Source organism: Capsicum annuum, chromosome 10 (genome assembly GCF_002878395.1).
Source record: "Capsicum annuum cultivar UCD-10X-F1 chromosome 10, UCD10Xv1.1, whole genome shotgun sequence".
In the NCBI taxonomy this organism is placed as follows: Eukaryota; Viridiplantae; Streptophyta; class Magnoliopsida; order Solanales; family Solanaceae; genus Capsicum; species Capsicum annuum.
In genome coordinates, this window is record NC_061120.1 from 187,611,333 (window position 1) to 187,626,406 (window position 15,074).

The 15,074-nt window shown below is 34.8% G+C and overlaps 1 protein-coding gene across 14 annotated transcripts; it reads right to left on the bottom strand.

Annotated features, from left to right (window-relative positions):
* Nucleotides 1-205: 205 nt before the first annotated feature.
* On the bottom strand, nucleotides 206-6,768 carry LOC107843436 (brefeldin A-inhibited guanine nucleotide-exchange protein 2). Of its 14 annotated transcripts, none has more exons than XR_001666364.2 (7): nucleotides 5,813-6,766; nucleotides 5,486-5,723; nucleotides 4,067-5,122; nucleotides 1,866-2,033; nucleotides 1,579-1,780; nucleotides 1,345-1,371; nucleotides 206-1,088 (listed from the first exon to the last, which is right to left on the bottom strand). XR_001666364.2 is itself a non-coding variant. In XM_016687732.2 (6 exons), the coding sequence occupies exons 3-4, from the start codon at nucleotides 5,534-5,536 to the stop codon at nucleotides 4,373-4,375; spliced, it is 801 nt and encodes a 266-aa protein (XP_016543218.2). In that variant the 5' UTR covers nucleotides 5,537-5,723; nucleotides 5,813-5,975; nucleotides 6,473-6,767; the 3' UTR covers nucleotides 206-1,780; nucleotides 1,866-2,033; nucleotides 4,067-4,372. The 14 variants fall into 14 exon arrangements, 9 of the variants coding, with proteins under 9 accessions (XP_016543218.2, XP_016543222.2, XP_047254598.1 ...); XR_007046289.1 differs by having other exon boundaries at nucleotides 206-450; nucleotides 953-1,371; XR_007046288.1 differs by having other exon boundaries at nucleotides 206-450; nucleotides 953-1,088; nucleotides 1,247-1,780.
* Between the last annotated feature and the right edge of the window lie 8,306 nt (nucleotides 6,769-15,074).

A 15,074-nucleotide genomic window follows, 5' to 3' on the forward strand; every position in this document is an offset into this window, starting at 1 on the left:
AGAACAAATATATACACTCAAAACATGCATACTTAGTAACGATAATGCTGAACCAACTAAGAAACACAAAGACCAATACAGGATCAAGACAAATGTCAATGCAGGCGTGGAAGAAGGTTAGAAGAAATTTATCATCCATCAATTTGAATCTGGGAACTGAAATAACTAAGAACACCATATGGGCAGATGTGATGTGAGGTTATCGGAACAAAAATTAAAAGCCATTCATTTAGAAAATTTAGATCTCTCGGTTTTCCATTCAAAATTCAATTCCATAACATGCTAATAGGTCCCATAATCTAAATGAAAACAGTAAACTGTCAAAACAACATGTAAAACACACCATACTATAAGATCAACCAAAACCTGAAGCCTAACAACTTAAGTGCGAGCTGCAGCAGGGGGTCCTCCAGCGGGGCGTGGAGCTTGTCCTGCCTTTGGGAGATCATTCTGGAATACCACATGAAAGACAAACTCCAAGTGAGCCAAAAAAAATCATAGAATGGCAAAGTTCACGAAAAAGTCTCATCATTATCAAAACAAATACTTAGAAAATAGTACAGATGGGTGATATTTAAGTGAGTCTGGATAACTACAACTGTATTGATATCTATCTTGGTATTAATCGGCTACAACAGGTAAATATATTTCTTGCTATGGTACTTGGACTCTTCAAAAATGCTACCATGTGCATGTTAAATCCTCCAAAATAGTGCATTTTAAGGATATGACAGAGAAGCAACAACATTTTGGAGAGTCCAAGCAACATAAATCTTCTATATATCGGTGGAATAACAAAATGAGATGAGAGATCAACAAAATGACAAAGCGGCTAACAGCAAGTATAACCAAGTTCCGTTTAACAAGCACAAAGTTCAATTCCCCACCAAAATGCACATCTCAAGGAAACTTTAGTCAAAGAGAAGAAGATAATATTGGGAGGATAGAACACCCCATGGTCGCCTGAAACACTGTGGAAGCTCACGAACTCTCCTATCAATACGAGAATGGACTCTAACCACCTTGGGAGCGAATTGCACAAGAAACGCAGTACTGCATCTTCAAGTAGAGCTTAGGAAGAGTGTACACTGCGTAGAGAACAAATCAGTGTTATTTCACGCTAGCAAACTATTGTGCAATACATAGATGACTTATAATAATTAAATAACCAAACGATCCCTAAATCAAACAATGGATAACAAATAAATTTCAGAATAACTAATCTCAGCTTTACTAATACCCCAACCTTGTTCAACACTTTTCGTATACAACAACAACAACAACAACAACAAACCCAGTGTATTTCCACATAGTGGGGTAGGATAAGATGTACGCAGTCCATACCACTTTAAGCTTTAACTACAGGTAGACCTGAAACAAAAAGGAAATCAGTAGACTTGAAATAAAAAGGAAATCAGTGTTAAAACCGTTATGAAGAAAAGAGTTGAATGAGAAGTAATGAATAGATGATTGAACATGCTTCTGGATTTTCTTGAGATGATGAACAATTTTTTTTTACGCTTCTTTAACTGAATTCACCGTAGCTTCGAACAAATGAGGTGCTGGTAACATATTAACCTGAGCTTGACTGCTACAGCTAACTCTTCGTTTCGACTTACTTTTCTTCCCACTACTATTGCTGCTACTAACCAACGTTGCCATTTTCAACTTCTCTTTCAAATCATCAATCTCAATACAGCTAAAGAACCAAAGCATCACTACAGCTACAATCTCCAAATATAAACTTGTAAAGTATCCAGTCCAATAAGCATTAAACGGTCTGCATACATGATACAAAATATGTATCAAGCTCTAAATACTGAAATTAAAATGATGATAAAACGCTTGTATAAAAGGACACTCACAGGAAATAGTCATCCGTCTTGAGGGGAATCACAGCAATGACAGTGGAAACTCACTTGGTTTACGTAGTGAATGAGTTTGTCTATATTCCGAAACCATGTATGAGAATATTGGTACTTGAAGTCGGTTCCCATGGTCTACATTATATGATTTGTGCGAGTAATATTGGCCTGCCAAGGAAACAACAAAAAGTTAGTGCATGAAACTCCTTGGAGAGAGTCTAGAAACAAGATTAGCAGATTGGCAGTTTGGCATTGAGGAGTAATCTTGCAATCTCCTTAAATCTTTACTGCAAACTTTTTCATTGAACAAATCTTTATAGAGGCCTGCAGTCTGATACATAATTCCAATTACTGTTGAGATGGTTGATTTTTTTCAATGGAAATATAATAGACAGTGGAGTACCAGCCAAACAGCTGGGTGGCTTGTGTAAAATGAGTCTAAATGTGTTCTATAATAGACCCTTGTGGTCCGGTTTTTTCCCAAACCTTGTGTATAGTGGGACTTGGTGTATCATGCTGGCCTTTTCTGTATCTCTAATTTTTCCATCACATACTTTGTGCAGCTATCCATGCTAATGTAACAGAACTATCAAAAGCTTTATAACATGAGCAATCATAAGCATATGTCCAACTTAGAAGAACAGGAAGGAATGGTGTACTCATTGTCCTACAGAGTAAGCAACTTTTTGGACTCTGTATATTGGGGTTGGTATTACCTTAGCTTAAGAGCATATAAGAGCAACAAATAACATTTTTTCATTTGGAGCATTGAGAACAATACTTTGTAAATAACTATTTAAAAAAGAGGAGTACTTTATAGAATTTCTTTCAGTGTTTGGTGGAATATGAACACTGCCAACAGTATGTATAAAATGGTACAACAAATCACCCCCATGTGTATAGCATGATTTTAAAGCCACCAACGGACGTAACATTATAGGCCTTAGGAGATTTTATTTGGGGTGAAGATTCATACTTCCACAAATATGAAGAAAATTTGCTTCTTATGATTTTTTCGAAGAGACTATAGAAACTGAATGAATTTTCATGAAGATGATACTTTTTGTGATTGTTTAATTCAAGAGGTGAAACTGTTGAAGCATGGCCAAATGTAAATGTCCAATCAAATACATGTATTGATAGTATAGGTGCAAGTGGTCTTTACTTTTTTTAGCATTCTTTCTTGCCTATTGCTTTTATTATCAATCTGAATTGTAATAAGAATGGTGTATTTCTTGGTTCATTTTAGCTATGGGAGTAGCCATTTCTGAAAAATTTTATGAGTTCATGAAAATTTAATTTGGTATTTTAGAGGGAGTATTAAAAATTGTAATATTTGTAGCTACTATATGACCTCAAGATAAGTAACGAAATCAACAACACTTCGCACTAAAATATGAATGTCGTGAAAAAAGGTATTCAAAAATTTAGTTGAATAACGTTGGGTCGTACAGAGCACGGCTTAACTTATCTAGTAAATAAGGAAAAGCGGAATTTGAACGACAATTTATTTGGATGGTCGTTTGATTGGTTGGATGGGATATAATAATAATACGGATGCCTATTGCGAAACTATGTCTTAAAATTATTATCCCGATCCCACCAATCAAACATCCCAAAGGTTTTTATAAACTAAGAAACGCATCTATATCTTTTGCAAGCTCGGGAGATGACAGATATGAAAGCATTATTAATCCTGGAGGCAAAGTGAATGGGCTGATTGTTGAAAAAAAATAATATGAATTGGCCGATGATTTGACAAACTTTAATACTGGATATTTTTATACATATGCAAGGAAGAAAATCCATAATATTCAGTACGTTTGACCGTATCAGTAAGTGCAGCAGCCAAAGCCGAAACTTGTTCTAAATATGCCCCGTACATAGCATCCAGCTGCAATACGTTTAAGAAACACAATGCACTAGCTACTAATCTTGCATCGGAATACCTTCACGAGTAGATGTAACGACCAAAATTAAAACTTTGACAAAAGAGTGATCATATGAGTTAACGGCTCCTTCAGAGAAATAGCAAAAATAGATGTATGCCATTGACACATTTATGCAACAAAAAATGAAGCAATGACAGAAAAACAATACTCAGAAATAAGAACCATGGTATAGTTATTAGAATATAGACGATCAATTACACAAGTAATTGAGGTATAGAAAAGATTTAAATCAGATTGTTGGGTAAATACCTGTCACTTGTCCTAAATATTGCTCCAGCATTCTCCAACAATATCTTGAGCAGCTCCAACGCCACAATCTTTCCCTTCATTAACAGTGGATCTGTTGCTGCCTTCTTGGGTGGGGTCTTCAATGAGAACTTACATAAAGCTCTGAACACCAAGAACGCATCTCTTCTCAACTTATTCCGAATCATCATCCCTTTCTCCCTCCCCGTCCACCAGCTCTCCTTTTTTTGCCTTTCCAACGCCGTCTTATACATGTTAATCTCACAATAATTCACATCCAACATATCTTTATCCGTGGAATCCAAGAAATCAGCAGGTCGACTCCACGGTTGATGTAGTTGTCTCAAATGCCTCATCATGAGCACCAGTAGGTGTAGCACCAACCCTGAGAGTCCGTGCATTGAAAACTCCATCAATGTCTTGCAACACTTTAGTTATAAACCCCTGAACAAACAATGTCATCAATCCATCAGTATCATCTTTTTCAGCTGGTTCCATTAACTCCGCGATAACAGTAGGCTGCCATGGCACCGTAAATGAATCCGCCTCCATTCTCCGGAAAACAATCACCAACATATGTACCAATGAAGCCTTAGCCATCGTCTGATTCACCACATTCTTACTCTCTAAATAAATATCATAGCACATCCTAACAACCTGCAACAAAGAATACCCATGTATTCGAATCAAAACCGACGTCACAGCAGATAAAATAGACTTAGTTACAAGCAATTCCACCGCATCATCGCCCAAATCATGACATTTACAAACAAACCCAATCAATTTCGATAGAAGCTTTGTATTTGGACCCCGAGTGGGGTCCACTTCACCCCTAAGATAACCATAAGCAATGAGCTGCTGCACAACATCAAGGGCAGCTTCAACAATCTTCAGATGACCCGAACCCGCAACGTTAATCAAAGGGTTAAGAATAAGCTCTGAATCATTGAACGAAAGATCTAGAAGAACTCCAGGATGCGTTGTCGAATGAGTTGCCTGGTACTTCTGTTGATTGGAGGTAGCAGGTAGCAGAATTAGTCGAGGTGCGCACAAGCTGGCCTGGACATCACATTTTGTTTTAGGAAAAAAAAGATACTCTATAAGCTGAAGCTTAGATATAAAAGTAATTTTATATGTCATTTTCGATAGTCCTACATACAACTGCAAAATCAAAATTCAAACCTACTGTATTGTGCCTTCCACAAACTTGTATACAAATTAGAATAATTTGAAGATATCAATGGTATCTCACTGTCATAGACCACAAACAGGCAACGTCTATGAAGAAAAAAACCATGAGATATCCAAAATCCAAACCTCAATCACTCAAGACAAAAATGACATCCCAAATACATTTTACTAACCAAATTATTAGTTTCATCACATTTTCCATAGAACTTACAGTTCCGGTTGATGTCTTACCATGAAAACGATAGCGTCAGTGCATCCTAACTTGCATTTTACACCAACCATTGCAACTTTATAAGGCTGACTCGTAATATCAAGAAGACATCGAATGCCAATGAAGTAAAATGTTATCTTTGCAGCAGCAGATTCTTGACAGCACTTTCTTATCACACAAGATACCAGATGCGAGCTTTCATTTCATCCATCTCGCTCCAATACGATGTGTAACATCATCATCAATCTTCCTATTTCCCTGGATTATTAATCAAATATACTTGAAACAAAAGACATAATAGTCTATAATATTTTTATAAGGGTAGTTTCCATCTATTTTGTGCGCACCTCGACTATTCCACCAAGTACTTGTTATCTCCCCCGCACAAATTCCGGTAACCCTCCACAAGACTTGGGCAGATAGCAAGAAAACACCCATCATCTTGTCACTTCTACAATTTGAACTCTCGTCTCCCATGCTTTTACCCACTTTGTTGACAGCTAAGCTACACTGCGGGGACCAAAGAGGTTCTCTATCTCATTGGAAAGGTAAAATAGGTACAATTTAATGGATTATGTGTAATTCACTCTATGCTTAACTAACTAATACTTTTTCTATTTATCAAATTAGTTTCAGAAAGTGCATCACATATTCTACAGAATGAAAAGAACTACATAGACACAAAAATGAACAAAGGTAATTTGTAAGGACTCAAACTTTGGCGAAAATCATCAAGTAAAATTCCAACTTTCATACAACAATATTGAATCAAGCCACTACTCTATACATGAACCTAGCTCAACCCAGATGAAGAAGACAAACCAATTCCATCAACCAATATGCGGTATGAAATTTGAAAATAAAGGGATATTTTAAGTGTGCTTTGACCCTCACTCAATCACAATAATTACAACAATATCAAAGATAATTCGCTCTTTACTTTTTCGCAAAGTATAAAAAATGGCCATTCAAAGGGAAAAGAGATGAGAGAGTTAATGTCTCTAGACCTAGATTTAGTGTGTTAGTAATAACAACTATCAGACCATAACCAACGGATTAGAATACTTCATGCAATTAACCAATAATAGAAGAGCTGCAACATTGAATCGTCCAAATGGCGGAGACACCGACGCAAGACAACCTTCCGTAACTTTGTCAAAATGGGTCTCTTCACTGGTGCTATTATTTTCGAGTGTTATTGTGTTGCCGCCGATGACGATGAAAGCAGTGTTGCTAAGTATTCTTGAGAGATGGAGGACAATTGAAGACTGTTCTTATTAGAAATATGTAGTTGTTCCTAGAATATTTTGATGAAAGGATAACTAAATATCTACCAGACATAACTAACTTTGCCCTCAATAATGGGCATATTTACAGCTTCTGCCCTTGATCGTCCATGCTTTGGCTCTTCTATATAGTAAAAAAAAAAATTTAAACATAATTTCAATTGCTCAGCTGCCGTAAGATCGTAAATTCTTCCAAATTGAAATATTTTTCGGTCTCAACAATATGATTAAGATTTTGAATGTAGCATTATTGTTTTGATCCATATGGACGAGCCATTGTGGATACAAATATATCATTTGATTAAGTTAGTAATAAATGAATCATAGTTTAACCCATTTAAAATCCGATGGACTATAAATTAATGGCTTGATTTTGTTGCCTAACCTATAAAAAGTCCTCCAGAAACTTCTCTATCGTATCCTAATTAATCAGTCTCTTGCACTTACGTTGAGCCTTAATTAGCCCTCCAAATACTGTGCCTTTATATTTCACAACTTAATTTCTCTACTGCGAACAATTAGGGAGATTAACTAATATACACTGTTAGTGGAATGAATATTTTACACTGTCAACATTTTTAAGATTTATAATAGATAAGATTTTCAATTATTTCATTTTTAAATATTTAAAAATAAATGAAAAAATAGTAGTATAAGCCAATTTGCACTTCTATTATTTTCTACCAAAAATAGGAAGAATTCACTACTTTACATATCATTGTTTTCATGGTTATTTATTTTACAACATTATTGTTTATTGAGAAAATACATCGAATCACCCCTAAATTTGTGGCGAAAATTTACTTTAGACCCTAAACTTGTATGATAATTATTTACCCCCCTTAACAACTTTTAACTGAATTTATATCACCCCTCTAAATCCTTTCCTAATTCAAGACTTGATAGTGTTGGACACACATTTTTTATTCATCCACGTCATTTAATGAATTCATTTACTAAAACCCGACCCAACCTTAATAAACCCAACTCGTTCATTAAAACCCGACCCAACCCTAACAAATACCCCTAATACCCTAACAAATACCCCTAATTCCCTCACTCAACGACATTTCTCTCACTTTAGCAGCTAAAAATCGCGTATTTAGGTTAATTTTCAACTCTATTTCACCCAAAATCAGAAGATCTACAACTTTATTAGGGTTCAAACAGGTTAGTTTTAGGGCTTTTCGTAAATTTTTTAAGTTGTTTAAGTTGTTGTATTTGGATTTAGGGGTTTTCTATCCCGTAAAAATTGATTTTATTGTAAAGATCGTGTTTTTTAAAATTTTTTCCAGATTAACTATGGATTTTGCATATATTATACTGAGGTTTCATCATGGAGGAAAGTTACAACAAAAGCCTCGTATGAAGTACCATGGAGATATTGTTACATATTGTTTTGGTGTCGATATTGACAGATTTTCATACTATGAGTTTGTTGGATATGTTAAAGAAATTGGTTATAATGTTTCCTCGTGAATTGTCTATATGAGACCTCCTAAATGTAATTACCTAGTAAAAGTGACTTGTGATAGGGATATTTTGGGTATTTTACCTCAACTTAAAAATAGAGATATTGTTCTGCTATATGTGTCATATTTAGTAGATGAACCCCATGTGGTCCCTAAAGCCCCTGTCATTGAATATACCCATGTGGGTGGGGAATCTTCTACTTCTTTTGACAAAGAGTCCAGTCAAGACTGTGGGATTAGTGAAAAATTAGGGTTTGAAGATGGCTTTGTAGAGGCTGCAACACCTCAAGAGCCTTTTGGTGGTTCTGCTGCTACTAGTGTTGGGGAGTGTAATGTATTTGGTGTTATTGGTTCTAATGGTAAGGAGTTAGGTATTGTAGAGAAAAATTTGGGTAGTGGTGTTGCTGCAACTGTTGTGCAAAACTTGAGTAGTGCACCCTCTGCTAATATTGTTGAAAATAGTGGTTGTAGTGGTGTTGCTTCTACTGTTGGGAAGAACTTGAATAGTGATGGTAGTGGGGTTGCTGCTACTGGTGAGCATATCTTGGGTAGTGATTGTGGTGCTGCTCCTCATGCTTAGCAAAACCTGGGTGGGACTAGTTTTATTACTGCATCAGATGCCCCAATAATTCCATCTGATTGAAAAAAGTGAATTACCTGATACTGCAAATTCAGATTATGAAGACTTTTTTATGAAGGTGAAGATGAATATGGTAGTGATGTTCATGATGAGGTTATAGTTTTGAGGGAAGAAAAGAGAGCTGCCAAAGAGAAGAGATTTGAAGAAAAAAAGGAAGAAAAAAGAGCCAAGATCTGAAGGGGTTAGTTTAGGTCAAAAAGGAGTTGACTTAGGATATGATGAGTTCTTAGCCAACAAAAAAAAACAACTTTAGAGGGAAAAATAGCTGGAGATAAGCCATATTTTGATTCTAATGTGGATGTTAGCTTTGAAATAGATAGTGATGATCGCAATGACGGAGATGATGAAGTAGAACAATTTGGAAGAAGAAAAGGAAAAGCAAGAAGAACAAAAAGAAATCATAAGAGAATTGTGCTTTGAAATAGATAGTGATGATCGCAATGACGGAGATGATGAAGTAGAATAATTTGGAAGAAGAAAAGGAAAAGCAAGAAGAACAAAAAGAAATCATAAGAGAATTGTGTTTGATCCTACTTGTAAAAAAATAGTTTGGGAGCTTGATCTTTGTTTTGAAAATATTCAGCAATTTAGAAAAGCTATTACTATGTACTCTGTGCAAGAACATGTAGAATTAGACAAGTATGTGAATGAATCAAAAGGATGAGAGTAAAATGTATTGATGGTTGTCGATGGTTGTTGTTTGGAAGCTATGATTCTAGAACTGGAGATTTTCAAGTGAAGAAGTATAATCCAGTCCACATATGTAATGCCACAACCAAAAACAAACTTGTGAATTCAAAGTACTTGGCAGAGAGATACAAGGTTATATCTAAGCCTGGTATTAGAGTTTTTCAGTTTCAAACTTGATTGAAAAAAGAATTAGAGATATATATTCGGAGGACAGTGGCAAGAAAAGCTAGGAATATTCTGTTGCAGCAGATCATGGGTGACCATGTAGAGGAGTTTAGAAGGATTCTAGATTATAAAGATGAGCTTTTAAAGAACAATTCAGGTAGCACATGTGTGGTGAGGCTTAGTGAAGAAACCTTTGAAGATGGAAAAAAATAATTTGTATCATTTTATATATGCTTTAATACTTTGAAGAAAGCATTCAAAGCTGGTGCTAGGAGATGTATTGGATTTGATAGTTGCTTTTTGAAAGGTGTTTGTAAAGGTCAACTACTTGTGGCTGTTTGTAAAGATGGGAATAATTAGACGCTACCACTAGCCTGGGCAGTGGTTGAAGTTGAAAACACATTCAATTGGAGATGGTTTATAAGACTTGTGAAGAATGATCTTGAGCTTGGAGATGGTTCTGAAGTGACTACTATCACTGATATGCAGAAGGTAAAGCATTTGTTGTTTATTTTTATTTTTTATTTTAACTATATTTTTTATTTTTAACTATAAGCTCTAACATTTATTATTTCTTGAAGGGCCTTGATAATGTAATTAGAGAATTGCTGCCAAATGCAGAACAAAGAATGTGTGCAAGACATATTCTAGCCAACTGATCCAAAGTTTGGAATGGTATTGAAAGGAGAAAATATTTTTGAAAGTGTGCCAAGTCCACATATGAGCAAGAATTGAGAAGAAATTTGGATCATATAGAGATTTTAGGTGATAAAATTTGTGAAGATCTTTTATGGTACAACATAGAAAGGTGGTCCAAAGTGTACTTCAAGTATCATAGTTGTTGTGACAGTGTTGACAACAACATGGTTGAAATTTTTTTAATTCATGGATATTAGGACCCAGACACAAGACTATCATCATAATGCTTAAAGAAATAAGGGTCAAGGTGATGAGAAGAATAGGACAATTGAGAGAGTTTGTTGATACTTGGATAACAGATATTTCTCCAATGGCACTAAAAGTATTGCAAGAAAACACATCAAAATCAATGAAGTGTAACCTTGAGTGGAATGGTGAGTTTGGTTTTGAAGTTAAGGATAGCTGTGCCAATACCTTCATAGTGAATTTGAGAGATATAAATTGTACTTGTAGGTCTTGGATATTGAAAGGTATACCTTGTTGTCATGCCATAGCTGTACCAAATTATAGGAGATTAGAGCCAATTAATCATGTTGCACATTGGTATACCAAGGAAACCTACCTCAAGACCTTTAGTTACTACATCCAGCCTGTTACTAATATGCAAATATGGTCAAAATCAACCAACCCTTCTGTTTTACCTCCAACAATAAAAAAACTTTCAGGCAGACCTGGCAAATCTAGAAGAAAGAAGCAAAGTAAAAACAAGACTGGAAAGTTGTCTAAACATGGTGTTAAGATGAGCTGCAACATATGTTATGCCAAGGGTCATAATAAGAAGGGTTGTCCTTTGGCTACAAGTTCAAAAAAATCCAGTGTAGGTTCCTCTGCAGCATCAGGTACAAAAAGAGGAAGAGGAAGACCAAAAAGGGTCTACAAAGGTAACAATTGACTTGTCATCAACTACTAGTTCATTTCTCAGTTATTTTCTTACATTTTTTGTTATATGTTTTAGGTTGATACTGTTTTTTCTAGTAGAGGAAGGGGATTTGATGTTGCTGATGTTAGAGCTGATGCTGATGCTGCTGGTAGAAGGAAGGAAGTTGATGTTATTGCTACTGGTAGAAGAAGGGGAGTTGCTGCTGCTACTACTATAGATGGTGTTGGTAGAGGAAGAGGACCTGTTGTTGCTGTTACTGTAGGTAGTATTGGTAGAGGGAGAGGAGTTACACCTTCTAATATTGATAGTAATGGTAGAGGTAGAGGAGTTGCAACTTCTACTATTATTGGTAAAGGTAAAGGAATGGGAACTGCAGCTTCTACTGTGATTGGTGTTAGTAGAGGTAAAGGACGAGGAGCTGTGCTAATAAAGGAAGAGAAATTGATTATGTCACTGGTGTTGGAAGAGGTAAAGGGGCACCTTTTAAAAGACCTAGGATGGTTAGAATGGGGGTGCTTCAAACAGAAAGTGGTTATAAAATTCTCAATGTAAGTTAAATTTGATAAAATTTCTCTATTTTAAAGTCTATCTTTTAAAAGTCTTAAAATAAATTTGTTCTACTTTATTTTTTCAACCTGGAATGCCTATGAACTCCTCCATAGTGACTGGACATCTTAAAAATCACAAACTCAAATTCGGTGTGAAATGGAAAGGAAAGAAAGCTATAAACCAACAAGATCTTGAAGTCATGAGAGCACAGAAAAGGATGAGGACAAAGTCAAATGCTGCTGAAGTGAATCATCTAAGTCAAACAAGTTCATTAACCTTTCAGTAGAAGAAGCCTTATTTTTGTTTTTGTTTATTGATGTTGTGTACTGAAACATTAGTGGCTTCCACTTAGCCAATTTCTATTTTGATTAGTGACTTTAATTATTCAGCTGTGACTGCACTAATTTGATGTGTAATTGCATGATGTAAATGTGACTGCACTTTCGGCCACATATTTTTGTTAGAAATATGAGCAGATGTGACTGCAATTGTCATTTGACTATAAGCAGTTGTGGTAAATAGTAGTTTATGCAGTCTTTCTTAACTAGTTGTGACTATAAGCAGTTGTGGTAAATGGTAGTTTGTGTAGTCTTGCTTAACTAGTTGTGACTATAAGCAGTTGTGGTTAACTTTATTACAAAAAAAGTTGCAACATTACCAAAGAAACAAATGCTTAAAATGCAATCAATTCAACTACCTTTCTTCATATATATCAATAGAACCAATAGCTGAATATATTACAAAAGAAGCTTAAAAGAAGCTAAACTACAAAATACAACGACCAAGTGGTCAAGAGACAGTCACCAGCCAAAGTAGATTACAAAATAAGTTTAAAGAAGCTGCACCATTCACAAAATAAGCTAGATATCTTCTAACAACAACAACCACCTTAAGGTAACCTCATTAAACCTTTCTTTATATATATCATCCTAAGCCAATAGCTTATAACTATTAGTAGTAGAGAACAACAAAACACAACAAATTTAGCAATTCTTCTCCACTTCTTCTCTCTTTCTTTGATCTTCTCAGCCTCTTCTTCCAACTTCTTCAATTTCATATCAACGCAATTATCATCTTTGGATTCTTTGGGCTTGTCTACTTCATGAGAAGGTTCCTCAACAAATTTGTTCAACTCAACTTTTTCAACTTCATTAACCGATGCATGATTGTAAATATATTAAGAAGACTCAACTAAATTCTTAAGCTCACCTAATTTCTCTATTAGTTTAGGAATCACATATTTGGACCTCAGATCAATATCTTCTCTATCCCTCCAACACCAAAATTCGCAAGATCTTGGACCCTTCAATGGTGAAAAATGAAGAATGAATTAGTCTTTAATAAGTCTATTGGAATAATAAAAGAAAAAAAATTGATATCTACCCCATAATAAGGACATGCCCAAAATCTTCTGCCGAGATTCCTCGAAGTCCAAGATGCATGATTACAACAAACTTCTTTGTACAAAGCATTATTATTTTCTTCCATACAATGTTTTAGTCAAATTAATCGATCTCATTGCATGCTAGAAAAATAGATTACGTTTGAAATGAAAGAGAAATCTATCTCAAAATTATGTTTAAATTTCAGAGAGAAAGGAGATTTTGAGAAATTGAGGAAGAAGAGAAGTAAATTAGGGTTTTGAGGATAAAATTGGGTTTATTTGATTTGGGCATTGTAGCCGTTATTTAATTTTAAAAGAATATTTTCTTTTAAAAAAATATAAAAGGCAAACATAGCACTTCGACGCGTCCAGCAATACGCGACCTCACTTCGACTTCTAAGGGGTGAAATAAATTCAGTTAAAAGTTGTTAAGGGGGGTAAATAATTTTCATACAAGTTTAGGGTCTAACGTAAGTTTTCGCCACAAGTTTAGGGGTGATTTGATGTATTTTCTCTTGTTTATTTAACGCTATAGAATTATAATCACCAGCATATACGAAGAAAATTGAGACAATAATCAATATAATTATATGTTCCTAATTTTATAGATACTAGTTTAAATGCACGTGCCTCGCACGTGTAACTTTTAATTATTTAAAATTAAACGATTTTATCTATTACAAAGGTTTTTAATGAAGTACAAAAAGTTCAAAACAGATATTTTATCGTAAGTACATATATATATGAGAAAAATAATTACGTTGTTAGATTCGAACATACAAGAATATCAAACCTAGAAATCAATATTCACAAACAAAACAGATGTAATAATGCATGATGTGTTAAACTTAAAATCACTCCCAAGCTAAAGAAAAAATAATAAGCCACGACAACCAATAGAAAAGGAAAACAACTCAAAATAAGAGAGAGAATAACATACTAACCTAGCGGATGACAATTACAATGGTTAAAGAAAATATAAAATACAAGCGTGGGACGGGACAATATATATTGATATAAAAATATGTTGAAAATTAAACCTAGTCCTAATTTAGAGAAAATGGTCTGTTACCCCCCAACCTTTAGTCGAAATCCCAACTACACGCTCAACCTTTTAATATGACTTATTACCCCCCCAAAACTTATTTTTACCGAATTTATTACCCCCCAATTGCTAACGTGTCACTGGACGTGACTACATGCGTCCATAGGCACGTCAGTTGACTTTTTTTCTCTTTAAAATTTTTTATTGCCACATCATTATTTTTAATAATTATTATTTTTTCTTAATAAATATTGGCTTCTTCTTCTATTATTCTTCTTCAACGGCTTTTTCTTCTTCTTCTTTTTCTTCTTCTTTTTCTTCTTCTATTCTTCTTCTTCAATGCCTTCAATAGTGAAAATGCCAATGAACAGTGATGGCGCCGCAAAATTCAAAATTCTGTCGACTTTTGTTTTATTGATGAATTTCACGTAATTCGATTCAACACGTTGATTCAACATTCGATTCAGCTTCACATAATCAATGGAATTTGACTTTTTTGATTCAGCATTCTCACATAATTCGAGTTTTTGGATGCCATTGAAGAAGAAGAAGAAGAAGAAGAAGAAGAAGAAGAAGAAGAAGAAGAAGAAGAAGAAGAAGAAGAAGAAGAAGAAGAAGAAGAAGAAATGTCATTAATGAGTTCTCACTTGAACTAAGAACTTCGATTCAAAAAACTTGAAAAAAATTAAGAACTTGAATTCTTGAATGAGGAGATGAGGAAGATGATAAATTAATCTTGAATGTCATTGATTAGTTCTTGGATGCTATTGAAGAAGAAATGCCATTGAACCCGAATTAA

Coding starts and splice junctions, on each gene's coding strand:
- LOC107843436 (XM_016687732.2), bottom strand. CDS start 5,536: ATGGTTGGTGTAAAATGCAAGTTAGGATGCACTGACGCTATCGTTTTC. Junction 5,123..5,485: donor CTGACGCTATCGTTTTCATG/GTAAGACATCAA, acceptor TGTGATGTCCAG/GCCAGCTTGTGCGCACCTCG.